This window comes from Scyliorhinus torazame, chromosome 27 (assembly GCF_047496885.1).
Source record: "Scyliorhinus torazame isolate Kashiwa2021f chromosome 27, sScyTor2.1, whole genome shotgun sequence".
Classification (NCBI taxonomy): Eukaryota; Metazoa; Chordata; class Chondrichthyes; order Carcharhiniformes; family Scyliorhinidae; genus Scyliorhinus; species Scyliorhinus torazame.
In genome coordinates this window covers 15,825,704-15,842,626 of record NC_092733.1, presented here as the reverse complement: position 1 = coordinate 15,842,626, position 16,923 = coordinate 15,825,704, and the positions used below count along the sequence as shown (strand labels likewise).

The 16,923-nt window shown below is 47.8% G+C and overlaps 1 protein-coding gene across 2 annotated transcripts in view; it reads left to right on the top strand.

The window, feature by feature from the left end:
- Positions 1-13,489, top strand: part of best2 (bestrophin 2) — a 41,730-nt gene extending 28,241 nt beyond the window's left edge. For both annotated transcript variants that reach the window (XM_072491002.1, XM_072491003.1), the window contains 3 exons: positions 5,472-5,552; positions 7,867-8,021; positions 9,649-13,489. In XM_072491002.1, the coding sequence (XP_072347103.1) occupies positions 5,472-5,552; positions 7,867-8,021; positions 9,649-10,660 (1,248 nt within the window). In that variant the 3' untranslated portion in view covers positions 10,661-13,489. The remainder of the gene's footprint in view (positions 1-5,471; positions 5,553-7,866; positions 8,022-9,648) is intronic.
- Positions 13,490-16,923: the final 3,434 nt, after the last annotated feature.

Sequence of the window (16,923 nt, the reverse complement as noted above, 5' to 3'; positions counted from 1 at the left end):
AGCGGGATTGTTTCTGCTGGTCGGGGTATCTAGAAGCAGGATTGTTTCTGCTGGCCGGGGAATCTAGAAGCAGGATTGTTTCTGCTGGTCGGGGAATCTAGAAGCGGGATTGTTTCTGCTGGTCGGGGAATCTAGAAGCGGGATTGTTTCTGCTGGTCGGGGAATCTAGAAGCAGGATTGTTTCTGCTGGTCGGGGAATCTAGAAGCAGGATTGTTTCTGCTGGTCGGGGAATCTAGAAGCGGGATTGTTTCTGCTGGCCGGGGAATCTAGAAGCGGGATTGTTTCTGCTGGTCAGGGAATCTAGAAGCAGGATTGTTTCTGCTGGTCGGGGAATCTAGAAGCAGGATTGTTTCTGGTTCGGGGAATCTAGAAGCGGGATTGTTTCTGCTGGCCGGGGAATCTAGAAGCGGGATTGTTTCTGCTGGTCAGGGAATCTAGAAGCAGGATTGTTTCTGCTGGCCGGGTAATCTAGAAGCAGGATTGTTTCTGCTGGTCAGGGAATCTAGAAGCAGGATTGTTTCTGCTGGTCAGGGAATCTAGAAGCAGGATTGTTTCTGCTGGTCGGGGAATCTAGAAGCAGGATTGTTTCTGCTGGTCGGGGAATCTAGAAGCAGGATTGTTTCTGCTGGTCAGGGAATCTAGAAGCAGGATTGTTTCTGCTGGTCGGGGAATCTAGAAGCAGGATTGTTTCTGCTGGTCGGGGAATCTAGAAGCAGGATTGTTTCTGCTGGTCAGGGAATCTAGAAGCAGGATTGTTTCTGCTGGTCGGGGAATCTAGAAGCGGGATTGTTTCTGCTGGTCGGGGAATCTAGAATCAGGATTGTTTCTGCTGGTCGGGGAATCTAGAAGCGGGATTGTTTCTGCTGGTCGGGGAATCTAGAAGCAGGATTGTTTCTGCTGGTCGGGGAATCTAGAAGCGGGATTGTTTCTGCTGGTCGGGGAATCTAGAAGCAGGATTGTTTCTGCTGGTCGGGGAATCTAGAAGCGGGATTGTTTCTGCTGGTCGGGGAATCTAGAAGCAGGATTGTTTCCGCTGGTCAGGGAATCTAGAAGCAGGATTGTTTCTGCTGGTCAGGGAATCTAGAAGCGGGATTGTTTCTGCTGGCCGGGGAATCTAGAAGCAGGATTGTTTCTGCTGGTCGGGGAATCTAGAAGCGGGATTGTTTCTGCTGGTCGGGGAATCTAGAAGCGGGATTGTTTCTGCTGGTCGGGGAATCTAGAAGCGGGATTGTTTCTGCTGGTCGGGGAATCTAGAAGCAGGATTGTTTCTGCTGGTCGGGGAATCTAGAAGCAGGATTGTTTCTGCTGGTCGGGGAATCTAGAAGCGGGATTGTTTCTGCTGGTCGGGGAACCTAGAAGCAGGATTGTTTCTGCTGGTCGGGGAATCTAGAAGCAGGATTGTTTCTGCTGGTCGGGGAATCTAGAAGCAGGATTGTTTCTGCTGGTCGGGGTATCTAGAAGCAGGATTGTTTCTGCTGGTCGGGGAATCTAGAAGCAGGATTGTTTCTGCTGGTCAGGGTATCTAGAAGCAGGATTGTTTCTGCTGGCCGGGGAATCTAGAAGCAGGATTGTTTCTGCTGGTCGTGGAATCTAGAAGCGGGATTGTTTCTGCTGGTCGGAGTATCTAGAAGCAGGATTGTTTCTGCTGGCCGGGGAATCTAGAAGCGGGATTGTTTCTGCTGGCCGGGGAATCTAGAAGCAGGATTGTTTCTGCTGGCCGGGGAATCTAGAAGCAGGATTGTTTCTGCTGGCCGGGGAATCTAGAAGCAGGATTGTTTCTGGTTCGGGGAATCTAGAAGCGGGATTTGTTTCTGCTGGTCGGGGAATCTAGAAGCGGGATTGTTTCTGCTGGTCGGGGAATCTAGAAGCAGGATTGTTTCTGCTGGTCGGGGAATCTAGAAGCAGGATTGTTTCTGCTGGCCGGGGAATCTAGAAGCAGGATTGTTTCTGCTGGCCTGGGAATCTAGAAGCAGGATTGTTTCTGCTGGTCAGGGAATCTAGAAGCAGGATTGTTTCTGCTGGTCGGGGAATCTAGAAGCGGGATTGTTTCTGCTGGTCGGGGTATCTAGAAGCAGGATTGTTTCTGCTGGTCGGGGAATCTAGAAGCAGGATTGTTTCTGCTGGCCTGGGAATCTAGAAGCAGGATTGTTTCTGCTGGTCGGGGAATCTAGAAGCGGGATTGTTTCTGCTGGCCTGGGAATCTAGAAGCAGGATTGTTTCTGCTGGTCGGGGAATCTAGAAGCGGGATTGTTTCTGCTGGTCGGGGTATCTAGAAGCAGGATTGTTTCTGCTGGCCGGGGAATCTAGAAGCGGGATTGTTTCTGCTGGTCGGGGAATCTAGAAGCGGGATTGTTTCTGCTGGCCTGGGAATCTAGAAGCAGGATTGTTTCTGCTGGTCGGGGAATCTAGAAGCAGGATTGTTTCTGCTGGTCGGGGAATCTAGAAGCGGGATTGTTTCTGGTTCGGGGAATCTAGAAGCGGGATTGTTTCTGCTGGTCGTGGAATCTAGAAGCGGGATTGTTTCTGCTGGTCGGGGAATCTAGAAGCAGGATTGTTTCTGCTGGTCGGGGAATCTAGAAGCAGGATTGTTTCTGCTGGCCGGGGAATCTAGAAGCAGGATTGTTTCTGCTGGCCTGGGAATCTAGAAGCAGGATTGTTTCTGCTGGTCAGGGAATCTAGAAGCAGGATTGTTTCTGCTGGTCGGGGAATCTAGAAGCGGGATTGTTTCTGCTGGTCGGGGTATCTAGAAGCAGGATTGTTTCTGCTGGTCGGGGAATCTAGAAGCAGGATTGTTTCTGCTGGCCTGGGAATCTAGAAGCAGGATTGTTTCTGCTGGTCGGGGAATCTAGAAGCGGGATTGTTTCTGCTGGCCTGGGAATCTAGAAGCAGGATTGTTTCTGCTGGTCGGGGAATCTAGAAGCGGGATTGTTTCTGCTGGTCGGGGTATCTAGAAGCAGGATTGTTTCTGCTGGCCGGGGAATCTAGAAGCGGGATTGTTTCTGCTGGTCGGGGAATCTAGAAGCGGGATTGTTTCTGCTGGCCTGGGAATCTAGAAGCAGGATTGTTTCTGCTGGTCGGGGAATCTAGAAGCAGGATTGTTTCTGCTGGTCGGGGAATCTAGAAGCGGGATTGTTTCTGCTGGTCGGGGAATCTAGAAGCGGGATTGTTTCTGCTGGTCGGGGAATCTAGAAGCGGGATTGTTTCTGCTGGTCGGGGAATCTAGAAGCGGTATTGTTTCTGCTGGTCGGGGAATCTAGAAGCAGGATTGTTTCTGCTGGTCGGGGAATCTAGAAGCAGGATTGTTTCTGCTGGTCGGGGAATCTAGAAGCGGGATTGTTTCTGCTGGTCGGGGAATCTAGAAGCGGGATTGTTTCTGCTGGCCGGGGAATCTAGAAGCAGGATTGTTTCTGCTGGTCGGGGAATCTAGAAGCGGGATTGTTTCTGCTGGTCGGGGAATCTAGAAGCAGGATTGTTTCTGCTGGTCGGGGTATCTAGAAGCAGGAAACCGTCTCTGGATAAGGGGTCACTGATTTAGGACGGAGATGAGGGGAAATGTTTTAACTCCGTGGATTGTCAATCCTTTGGATTTTCTACCCGAAAGGCCTTTTATTTTTTCATGGGGTTAGTGTCGCTGGCTAGGTCAGTATTTATTGTCCATCGCCACCTAGCTTTGAGAAGGTGGTGGGGAGCTGCCTTCTTGAAGATCTAAAGTCCTTGCAGTGTAGGTACACCCACTGTGCTGTTAGTGAGATAGTTATAGGATTCTCACTCAGCGACAGTGAAGGAACGGTCGATATATTTCCAAATCAGGACAGCGAGCAGTTGAGAGGAACCTGCAGGTGGCGATATTCTCAAGTGTCTGCTGCCCTTGTCCTTCTTGGTGATAGAGATCGCCGGTTTGGAAGATGCTGTCAGAGGATCCTTGGCGAGTTGCTGCAGTGAATCTTGTAGATGGTACACACGGCTGCCGCTGTGCTTCAGGAGTGGAGGGAGTGAATGCTGAAGGTAGTGGATGGGGTGGCAGTTAAGCGGACTGCTTTGCCCTGGATGGAATTGAGCTTCTCGAGTGTCCCACAACCAGGGAAGTGGAGAGTGTTCTACACCCCCGACTGGTGCCTTGTAGATGGTGGATAGGCTTTGGGAAGTCAGGGGGTGGGTTACTCACCACAGAATTCCCAGCCTTTGATCTGCTCTTGTAGCCACAGTATTTATAAGGCTGGTCCAGTACAGTTGCTTGTCAATGGCAACTCCCAAGATGCTGGATATTGTTGAATATATTAAAGGCTGGAAAAGACAGATTTTTGGTCCCAGAATATCAAGGGTGCGGGAAAGTAGAGTCTGAAGATCAGCCATGATTGTATTGGGTACAATAGCAGAGGGGGCTCGAGTGTCATAATGTCCAGTCCCGCTCCTATCTTTTATGTTGTTATGGCTCAGAGATCACATCAGCGCTAAAATGGGCCATCAAAATAACTGTCCTTCGTGGGTACCGCGTAGTATTTACTTCTAATCTCACCTAACTCAGCAAATGCCAAAATGGACAAAGATGTTTTGTTTTACTGCTCATAACTAACTTGTACTGTTCAACCTTCTTAATTCACTCAAATTGATGGTGAATTTGATTCTAATCGTGTTTCATATATATTTGTTACTGGGGGAGGTGAGCTTGTGAGTACGGTACAAGGGAAGAAAGCTATTTTATAAGGATTCTTATCTCCTACCTAGCAATGCTGCTATGGCCAATATTCCTCTGAACTTTGCTCGACCCTCCTAAGCTGCCAATGTGCTATCCTACCCCCTCGTCCCCTGGTTCGAAACCATTTTTCTCAAAGCTGTGGAACTCGGTCAGACTTTCCTGCTACCGTCTTGGCTATCAGTCCCTCGAAACGAGGACGGCTACTGCCGGGCTTTGTGATTGGTGTATCCTCAGGTGGCTGGGCTGGCCAATCCCAGAGGTCTTTGGGCGGGAAGGATAAGCGTTTCCCCTGAGGGAGCGGGGCTTCCTCTGCAGCAGAGTTTACGCGATCAGTTTTCGGACTGCGTTGCGGTTTGTAGATGAGGCGCCGCCACGTGGTACTATGGATGGTGGTTTCAGCAGCAGAAATTCAGGCAGAGGGTGGAGATGGAGAAATCACGGAGATGGAAGGGGTGGGCTTGGTGTGGAGGTTATATTATCAAGGCAAGAATTCGCAAATGTTATCCCAGGTCATTGAGGACATGCCTGATAACCATGACGCGGAGGAGATGCAAGGGAGGATGGCATCAGAGGAATATTAAGCACGGTGACACAGTGGTTAGCACTGCTGCTTCACAGCACCAGGGACCAGGATTCAAGAATCCAGAGGGCTCTTATTACAGGAACGCGCTTTTCAAAAAGTGTTCATGTCACTTCTTGGGGTTGGCCGAATGAATGCTGCAGGTTGTGGGCCAAGAACCGGCACTTCGATTAAGTCGCTATGTCTGATTACAGGTAGCAGAGCAACTAATAAATCCCTTTGGAGAAGATGATGATGATTTTGAAACGAATCGTTTGATCGATCGAAACTTTCAGGTAATGACTGCTGCACTCAAAGGACCTTGGCTGGCACGGTGACAGTGTCACTTCCAAAGTTCCTGCGCATGCGAGCAGAGCATATGCTATTATATTAATGTTTGTTTGATCCTATTGAAAAGGATAAGCATGGGCAGATGCACTGCCCAGTTGGATAGCGAGTCACAAGAGATTTGTTGAGAGTTTCTATGGTTGGTTGACCTCTGATCTAACTGGAACGGGGAGGGTTTGTTATTTTCTATTTTGTTTGTTTGTTATTTACAGCACAGGAGGCGGCCATTTGGCCCTGCACCGAGGAGCAACCCACCTAGTCCCATTCCCCAGCCCTATCTCCGTAGCCTCCTAAATACATCACTTTCAAATATATATCCAGCTCTCTTCTGAAACCTCCGATGGAATCCACCTCCACCACTTTCTCAGGCAGCACATTCCAAACCCCAACAACTCTTTGAGGAAAGAGGTTTCTCCTCATCTCACTCCTAGCTCTCTTGAAATTGTGACCCCTCGTCACTGACACACCAACTAGTGGAAACAGAATATCCTTCTTTACCCTGTAAAAACTGTTCAGAATTTTTTACATCTCAATAAGGTCGCCTCTTAATCTTCTCTGCTCCAAGGTGAACAAGCCCAATTTCTCCAATCTTTCCTTGTATCTAAAATTCCTCATTCCTGGTATCATTCTAGTAAATCTCCTCTGCACTCTCTACAGGGCTTTAACATCCTTCCTTAAATAAGGTGCCCAGAACTGAACACAATACTCCAAATGTGGTCTGACCAATGATTTGTAGAGGTGTAGCATCACTTCCTTGCTTTTATACTCTATATCTCGATTTATAAACCCAAGGATGCTATCAGCCTTCTTAACAACTGTTTCAACTTGTCTGCCCACCTTCAGAGAATTATGCACTTGGACCCCGAGGTCCCTCTGCTCCTGTACCCCCCTCAAAGTTGCACCATTGCGCCTATATCGTCTCCCCGTGTTTCTTCTACCAAAATGCATCATCTAGCATCTGCCAGGTGTCTGCTAATTTGGCCAACTTGCCAATGTCCCCCTGAAGTCGCTCAGCATCATCCTCAATTCACTATTCCCCCCCCAGCTTAGTATCATCTGCAAATTTAGAGATTTTGCCCCTTCTAATCATTGATAAAAATCAGAAAAAGCCAGGGTCCCAACACTGAGCCCTGGGGTACACCAATTTCAACACGTCTCCAGTCTGAGAAATGCCCATCTATACCTATCCCCTGTTTCCTATCTCTTAGCCTAATTCTAATCCATGCTGCCAAAGACCCATCAATCCCAAACATTTTTAATTTGCTAACCAGCCTGCCATGTGGCACCGTATCAAATGCTTTCTGAAAGTCCAGAGTTGTTTTTAGGGTGTCCGGAGTAGGAAAGTTTAGGAAGAGGCAGGGTTCCAAATCTGGATTGCAACCTAGTCGGAAAGTGCGGCAGGTTCACAAAAAAATAAAAGCAAATTACTGCGGATGCTGGAATCAGAAACAAAGAGAAAATGCTGGAAAATTTTAGCAGGTCTGGCAGCATCTGTAGGGAGAGAAAAGAGCTAACGTTTCGAGTCCAGATGACCCTTTGTCAAAGCTATAAGACAGAGAAAGTGGGAAATATTTATACTGTGGAGTGAGAATGAAAGATGAGTCATAGCCACAGAATAAAGACACAGACAAAAGGATAAAGTTCTGCTTCCGACTCTCTCATCTGTCAACATCCAATCTTACCTTGTAAATGACGAATGGCCACCCAGTGGCTAGTACTGTGGCTTCACAGCTCCAGGGTCCCAGTTTCAATTCCCCTCTGGTTCACTGTCTGTGCGGAGTCTGCATGTTCTCCCCGTGTCTGCGTGGGTTTCCTCCGGGTGCCTCGGTTTCCTCCCACAGTCCAAAGACGTGCAGGTTAGGTGGCTTGGCCATGCTAAATTGCCCCTTCGTGTCCAAAAAGGTTAGGAGGGGTTATTGGGTTCGGGGAATAGGGTGGAAGTGAGGGCTTAAGTGGGTCGGTGCAGACTCAATGGACCGAATGGCCTCCTTCTGCACTGTTACGTTCTATGTTCTCTTTGTAAGTTACTGAAAAGTTGTAGGCACTGATGGAGCCAAATGGCAACATGAATTCAGTCAGGAGGGGCGGAGGGGGAAGATATTTTGAGGGGGGTATCAATTTTTGACTGTTTCTCCTCTTCTCCCCCTCCCCCCCCCCCCCCGAAATCTCTCCTAAACATTCCTCAGCTGAGTTACTCTTGTTGAGTTGGCTGTCCCTTTTTTGCAGGGTTGCATTGACTGTAGTTGTGACTGTTGCATTCAGGTGTCAATGATGGCGGTCGACGACATGTATCAGGATCTGCCTCTCATGGAGAAGGACCGATACTGGAACGAGTCCAACCCACGCCCCCCCTACACTGCTGCCACCGTGATGGTGCTGCAGAAACCGTCTTTCCAGGGCTCCACTTTCGACATGACGTGAGTTGTTACAGCCATGCGATATTGCGGGACCGGGCAGAGGGAACGCGGCCTCCAGTTTGTGTGGCCTTAAGTTAAACGGTCTTTAAAATGTGTCCAAATTGTACAGGAGGGACTGGCTTCCAAAATCAGGGGGGAGGGTACGCTGCTAGAGATGAAAAGGGAGCTTTGACTTTGCATTCTGCCCACGCTACTGCTTTTGATGTCAGAGCGCAAAATGCGGAACAGTGGCCTTGGTGACTCGGTTAAACATCAAGTGCGGGACAGTCCGCAGCTGACGGATGTGTGCCAGCTGCGACTCCATTCATAGACACTCTCGCCTCGGAGTCAAAAGGTTGTGGGTTCACGTCCTTCTCCGGAGACTTTGAACGCAATAGTAAACCGAGGCCGATCGTGTTGCGCATCACCGAAGGAACACTGCACTGTTGGGAGACGCCATCATTTCGGCTTGCGGGAGCTCGCTGTGCCCAAAGTGGCTGCTACATTTCCACCAAAAATGGCTAACTTAAAAAAGTACTTAATTGGCTGGAAAGTGCTTCGAGTCATCCAATGGTGCAAAAGGAGATATATAAAGGCAAGCGTAAGGGTGGCATGTGGCGCAGTCACATGGGACAGTGGTTAGCACTGGGACTATGGCGCTGAGGGCCCGGGTTCGAATCCTGACCTTGGGTCACTGTCCGTGTGGAGTTTGCACATTCACCCCCACAGTCCAAAGATGTGCAGGGTAGGTGGATTGACCAAGCTAAATTGCCCCTTAATTTAAAAAAAACATTTATTGTACCCAATTCATTTTTTCCAAGTAAGGGGCAATTTAGCGTGGCCAATCCACCTACCCTGCACATCTTTGGGTTGTGGGGGCGAAACCCACGCAGACACAGGGAGAATGTGCAAACTCCACACGGACAGTGACCCAGAGCCGGGATTGAACCTGGGACCTCGACGCCGCGAGGCAGCAGTGCTAACCACTGTGCCACCGTGCAGCCCGTATGGTCCCTTAATTAGAAAAAAAAAATTGGGTAATTAAAAAAAAAAAAAAAAAAATTGTTGTTAAAAAAATGGGAAGAAGTCATCTCCCTGTCACTAAAAAGGACGTTGCTTGTCAATCTGGAGATACCTACGGACCAATGTTACACTACACTTCATTAATTTCACTGGGTTTTTTTGTTTGCAACTTCCAAAAATAAATATTGGAGTATGCACAAAAATGCTGGGTTTGGTTCAATTCCCTAAAGATAAAGCACCTTGTTATCTCTAAAAACGGTAACCCTTCGAGCAAACCGCTGTGTGCCTCGTGTTGACATTGGTTATCTGTCAACTGCAGAGCTTCTTAGACGATTTCCTTCAAATCTACCTGCTAAAACGTGGGCACCTGTCTGATTTGGAACGAGCTGCGATGGTGCTATTGTATGCCAAAACCAAGGGCCTGCTTACCTGGGGACTGATCTGTTCAGAGTAGGGAGTTCTGCAGCCACCATTCTGCCTGTCAAACAAAATGGATCAGCGGGATCTTGTTCTGTATCAATCCATTGCACACATATGCAAAGTGCACTGAAATGACCTGAGGAGCAGTGAGCTCTTCCGAATTGAACTCTCGATCTTAATTCTCTTCTTTAAAAAATAATTCTAGGATTTCGAAAGATGACATGCATTTCCAACCAATGGAAGAGATCGAAGAGAACATAGAACAAGGCAATCGGTACCATGTTCCGCTGTTCAGCCGCCTCTTGCCCACTGGCCCTTCGCCAGCAAGCTTTCGCAGCAACATTGTCCGCACCGCCAGGCCTTTCCACCTGTTGAAGCGAAGGAACAGCGTGTCCTCCGACGCCTCCATGTACAGCTGCCTGTGCCAAGACACCCAGTCCACCATCTGCTCCTGTGGCACCTACAACGACCACAAGCCTCTGACCAAGATCCACTTCCTCTCGGAGAGCGCGGCGGTGGAAAGAAAAGGGACCGAGGCCGAAGTGAACAGCTTGAACTTCGGCGGGCAAGCCGGCGAGGAGAAGTTGCCAGCTTCGGACGGCCAAGGTTCCAGAAGAGAAGCGGGCGACAGCCGAGATGGGTTTCTCGATTCCCCCGCTAAAGCTAGCGACCCCACTTTGGAAGTCGATCCTCCCAGTTCACCGACCGTCTCATCCATCACCGAGGAGGGCATTCCACGTGGAGGCGATCTGATATTTTCCTACGATCCACATGTTAACCAGTTTGAATCTTATGAAGACCATGACTGCAGAATCCAGTCCTCTTTAGTGACTCAACCTAGCCAGAAACCCCCTGATCACAGCTACCCAATAATGGAAACGGTTCCAGGAACTTGTTTGACAAAAAGTCCTGGCTCACCTCTCCTCTCGTGTAACAACGCTCCACTTTCAGTGGGTACTAGCTTCGTGGAAACGCGCACCTACCGAGGAACGTATGGCCTTCAGCATCCAGTGGTTGGGGTGAAGTCTGAGACTCCGCTACTGCCTCTTTCTCCAGCCGAGGAGGAGCCCGGTGAAAAGTCCGAGTGGCCCAGGACGACCAAGCGCTCCTTGCGTGCGGACGGGACGGAGGATGAGAGCACGCCCTTGCACATCTCTGAGCCGCTGCGCGTTAACGGTAGAGAGGCCTTCTATTTAAAACCCCCCTCCCAACTGTGAAGGAGAAATGAGCGACTAAGATTTAGATTGAACTTTTTAAAAAAAAAAAATAACTGTGAAGAAAAGCCAACTTAGTGGCCTTTTGGGCCTGTAACTGTCGTCGTATTCAGCACCTTTTGGAGCAGACGCTCTTCGCACATCATGGGTTCAAGTGCAGAATTGGTTGTGCTGTCCACTTTTTTTGCAAAACTTAAAACGGTTCAAATTCTTTTGTCGTTTATGCAAACCATTTGAGAATCCCATTATTGGGAAGAGAAGGCGATTGCTTACATGCAAATTTACAATGTTAGGGTCCTATCCTCCTGATCCTTTACTCTTTATGGTTGCGTAGGGGTTGTAGAGTTGCTGGCCATCGTTATAAAGCTTTGTTAGTTCTGACGCCCACCGACAAAGCGACTGACTGTTGATCTGCCTCCTTTGCGTTAAACCCCACTTGTGTCGTGTGTGTGTGTCTAAGGTTATACGTCAATGCACTAAGATGCTGCACTGATACACAGATGGGCTCAGGCATGAGCACCGACCCAAGGGCTAAAGATACACCTGAGTGATAAACATGTGCAAGAAGGAACTAGAGTCAAAAGCAGTGATTATAGCTTGGATTTTAATGAACTTCACTGACTGAATCCTTTTGCAGTGATTGCACCGGCCTGTGCCTATGTTTTATGTTTTTCTCCCCCGCAGGAGTATTTACCATTGTTCAAACACTCACATAAAGCTGCTGAAGTCACTGAACTCTGGGAGCCTTGTTGTGTTCATGAAAAATCCACATGAGCCATTTAGAACTCACTGGAAAAATCTCATCGCATCAATTGTTGCACAAGAGTGACGATTCACAGGCAGTTTGGGAAAAGCTCCCGATTGTTGGTGAGCTGCATTTGCTTTGGGGAAAAAAAACTGAACTCTGGAACGTTCCGGCCCCAGACTGTCTCATCTGGTCGAGGAGGAGGAAGGATTTCACAGGGCTACTCACAGATACATTGCATAAGAATAGCAGACATAAACCATGGGACCAACCTTTCCCCCACATGGCCCCAGTGCCTTGGGCACGGTGATGATACATGATCGCATACGTTGTTTGTCCTTTTAAGGGGAATCTCGATACGCACACGGCTTAAAAGGATATACTACGTGGATAAAGTTGGGTGAAGAGGGTTTGTACGGATAATCAGTTGAACGCAAGAAATGGAAACAGGAGTAGACCAAACGGCCCATCTAGCCTGCCCCACTATTGAATACGATGATGGCTCATCTCAGACTTCAACTCCCACTTTCCTGCCCACTCCGCATATTCCCTGAGACACCAAATATCTGTCTATCACAGCATTAAATATATCTGACACTGGAGCATCCAACAGCCTCTGGGGTTCCAAAGAATCTCCCCTCACCTCAATCTGAAGTGATCCGTCTTTGGTTGTAAGGAATCCTCTTCTGGTATTTTTGGAATGCAAGAGAGCCTTGAATATTGTAGATCAGTTGATAAGAATCCATCGTCTTCCATTTTAAAAAAAAATAATTTTATGGGATGTGGGCGTTGCTGGCTAGATCAGTCTTTATTACTCATCCCTAAAAATAAGATGACCACTGTACTCCCGTATCAACAGCTGGGTTAGCTCACCTGCAAGTGACAGCCAAATGCTCGGACAACTGCCTTGCTCATTACCAACATTGTAGTTGTTGCAACGAATGCCTCCCACTGAGCCCGAAGGCACATGGCCACCTGCGGTGTGAACTTTGCTGGACAGTGGTCAGTGGGATTGCTTTTTCTGCTGCTGCCAAAGGACTCTCTCCTTCCTCGAGAGGTGGCGAGGTCATGGTTGTAAGCATTCCCTTAGTTCTGTTCCATTTCAAGAGAACGTTTGAACTACTGCTTGACCAATAGGTTTAGTCCATGTGTCTTCCCCCCCACCCCCCATCGTCACCATGCCCATTTCAAACAATTTCTTTGGTAGACTTGGACATGTCAAAAAGGGTCGGTTATAATTTATCCACAGTATGTTGACTGCTCTGGATGTTTACACTTAGGCTATGAACTCTATTGGGGAGAAGGAATGATAAAGAATATACAAACTAGTTTTAAAATGAACATGATAATGTTGATAAAAGCCTGCACAGCTGACCCACCAGAACAAGGGCAACAGATACCATGGGAGCATTGCCATCTTCAAGTCACATTCCAACCCGACTTGGAAACCGATTGCCGGTCCTGTCGGCAGTGGTCCCAGGACCAAGGATTTAGAGCCCAACCTGTGTTTCACTCCCAGTAAAGAGAGGTGGTAAAATTAGCCTGAATCTGGTGACTTAGAGGGTTTAATTTTTTCCCCCCCAATTAAGAGGCAATTTAGCGTTGCCAATCCACCTACCCTGCACACCTTTCGGTTGTGGGGGCGAGACCCACGCAGACACGGGGAGAACGTGCAAACTCCACACGGACAGTGACCTGGGGCCGGAATTGAACCCGGGTCCTCAGCGCCGTGAGGCAGCAGTGCTAACCCCTGCGCCGCCCTCGATGTAGTTGCAATTATAGAACATAGAACAGTGCAGAAGGAGGCCATTCGGCCCATCGAGTCTGTACCGACCCACTTAAGCCCTCACTTCCACCCCATCCCCGTAACCCAATAACCCCTCCTAACCTTTTTCTGGACATTAAATGCAATTTAGCATGGCCAATCCACCTAACCTGCATGTCTTTGGACTGTGGGAGGAAACCGGAGCACCCGGAGGAAACCCATGCAGACACGGGGGGACATGCAGACTCCGCACAGACAGTGACCCAGCGGGGAATCAAACCTGGGACCCTGGCGCTGTGAAGCCACAGTGCTATTCACTTGTGCTACCTTTATGAAGGAAGAGAATGTAAATGGATATGGAGAGGAGGGCATAAGGATTTTATTGCTTTCTTCTTCCCTGCACCTGGTCCTGGGAAATAAGAATACCCAACAGCTGAACACAATGCTGGTTTTGGAGAGCAGGTTAATGAGCTCTTGCCAATTGCACGCTGCAATTTCCCAGCCCCAGTTGGGAATCTGTTGAGATGGTCATCCCGGTCTGATCTTATTGGAAAAGCAACGTTCTGGCATATGTTTTCAGATCTGGCAGAGCAAAAGAACCATTGGCCGCGACCCAGTCCAGTTTGGAAACTGGACATTTACATAAAGCCTGGCATTAGAAAGAACATTCAATACATCAAAGCTCAACCCTTCAAATGGGGGATAAAAAGAAAACGCGGAACTCAAAACATTTGTACAATAAATGTGTGTACCTCCAGTTGGGCTTTATAAAATACATCAATTTTCTATTTAGTGTATTCTTTCTGAGCGGTTAACAAATGCGGTTCTGGTGAAGCGAATGCCTTTGCATGTGTAAATGACAGGGTTGGATTTTAAATGTGATTGAACACTAAATCACTGGAATGTGGTGATATTGGAATGTGCAAGTTGTTCCATCACTTACTGGTCGTGCCTCAGTTATCAGTAATGTTTTTGACTTTACAATAAAGGTAGATGATATTGCTTGGCTGTCCTTGAACAATTTGATAATCTAATTAGATCTGATGTTAAATAATTATGAAATAGAACTCTGGGCCCCTCAGTGACCAGGCCTCAGAATCCTATCAGGTTGCTTGGCTCGCTCATTGCCAAAAAAGGGAGAAACGTTTCATTGGACTTATGGATATTAACGGATTGGAATATTTAAATGTATTCACAGCTCTACCCCATCCCATCTCTTCAGGGGGCTCCCTCACTTGCTTCCTGCAATCTCAGTTCCTCAGACTCTGGTTATCTTGCCCACTCCCTTCCTTCCACGACTGCCAAACGCGCGCCTTAAATAAGTGTGGGAATTCCACCTCTTTTGCCAAGCCTTTTGCCACCCCTCCGTCCCTCCCTCCAACATCGCCTTCAGCCCGGTGACCATTTTTATAATCAGATTCCAACTCTGCACTTTGGGTGTCTGGCTAAGTGAAGGGCGCTATAAAAATGCAAATTGTTGGGGAGTCTGGGGTGGGAGCACTGTGGACAGACACTCACGACAGATTCATCTCGGATGCAGAGTAGCACAGACCAGTTAGTTGTGAACATTTGTCAATTGTCCACAGATTCATTTCCAATTGGATGGAAAATATTTCATCGATTAAAGCCCAATTAACCCGTCCGATATTGAAAGACAATTATTTCCCCCACAATGGTTTGAACATTCCCAGTGGAAGAAAATTCAACTATTCTAGCCAAAGCTCCAAGATAGAGTATGTGGTGGTTAAGTTCACCCTCAATTCTAGTTTCAATTATTGTTGAGCCTCAATTAATTCTGGATAGCATTGTTCTTACACTGTCAGTCACTCGGGTCGACTTCATTTATTCCCCCCCCACCCCACCCCCATGGAGAAGTACAGAGATCAAAGGAAAAATGCTAATTCTGTCAAAGTATCTCAAGAAAGATGGACAATTGGGTTAAACATCAGTAAGACATGGAGGCGCTTTCAGAGTTAGTGTTTCGTATGGGTGCTGGCAGAAAAGATTAATCCAGAGTGCTGAGGTGGAGTTGGGGTTTTTTGTGGAGAAGGACTGTGGTTTAGTTAGGTGATGAGAGATCTGTGCTTAAAAAGATGACAGAAGGGTGGCATGGTGGCACCGTGGTTAGCATTGCCGCCTCACGGCGCTGAGGACCCGGGTTCGATCCTGGCCCCAGGTCACTGCCAGTGTGGAGTTTACGCATTCTCCTTTGCCTGCGTGGGTCTCACCCCCACAACCCAAAAAGATGTGCAGGGTAGGTGAATTGGCCACGCTAAATTGCTCCCAATGGCGATACTTCTACATGTGGGAATGTGCAAGGAACCCGAGTGACACTGTTGAAAAGTCTCCCACCCACCTCCACAATAATGACTGGATAACATTACACGTTCGAAGATGCTAGAAAAATAAAACCGGCAAAAGCAAAATATTCTCAATGCTGGAAATCTGAAATAAAAATCAGAAAACGCTGCAAATAGGCAGCAGATCAGGCAGCCTGAGGGGAGAGGATCAGTGTTGACGTTTCTCTTAGAGTAGTTTTCATCAGAAAAATGAAAAGGTGGAGCCAAAGAGAAATGACGGGCAACCTCACGAACTTTACCGTTTTCACAGCTCATGTCCGTTGTTCTTCCCCACTTAATCCAGAGATCAGGAGTTCAGATTCCACCGTGGCAAATTGTCAAACTGCATTCATCAAGTTTGGCAACGTGGAGATTGACACCAAGGAATAAAGTGCGACCACTCTTTTTCAAGATGCCAATTAATTCAACTGAGGTCCTGGGGCTGTTTAGCACACTGGGCTAAATCGCTGGCTTTGAAAGCAGACCGAGGCAGGCCAGCAGCACGGTTTGATTCCCGTGCCAGCCTCCCCGAACAGGCGCCGGAGTGTGGCGACTAGGGGCTTTTCACAGTAACTTCATTTGAAGCCTACTTGTGACAAGTGATTTACATTTTCATTTTTCAGACAAATTGCCTCCCCTGCCTCGTCTGACTGACATCTGATGCATTAGCATGTACTTTCAAAAATAAATTTAGAGTAGCCAATTCTTTTTTAAAAATCCCAATGAAGGGACTAAATTGCGTGGCCAATCCACCTACCCCTGGATTGTGGGGGTGAGAGTCACGCCAACACGGGGAGAATGTGCAAACTCCACACGGACAGTGACCCGGGCGGGCCAGGATAGAACCCGGGTCCTCGACGCCGTGAGGCAGCAGCGCTAGCCACTGTGCCGCCCTCTTTATCTGCATTGCTACACTGATCTTTCAACACTCGCTTCCATATGTCAGAATTGGCATGATGTGGCATTCCAAGATTCTCAGCTTCGTTTTCAAGGCTAATCAGGAGATCAATTTAATCTTTTTCATTTTTTGAAATGCATTCTTTGGGCATTTCAATCCTTCACCTTTTCTTCATCGCACTTTCCGTCCGACTCTAACTTACTCATTAGGTAAGAAAATGAATTGACCTGTGTGATCGCTCATTCTTCACTGGTGATCTTACATTCTGGTATGATTTTCCTGTTGGACACTTACCAGACATTGTGTTTTGTTTTACAATTTAGGCTCAACCCTTGCTCCTCACTTTCATTCACTACTCCAACCAAAACCTTTGCAGTTTCTCTTCAGAGTCGGCAATAAGAACGGTGTCATTGGCGCCTCTTATGTTGTTCAAAAGTTGTAACTCCAACTAATAATCCAGGAAGGTCTTCAATCTCTCCAAGAATATTTTCAGTATACAATGAAATAAATCGGGGGAGA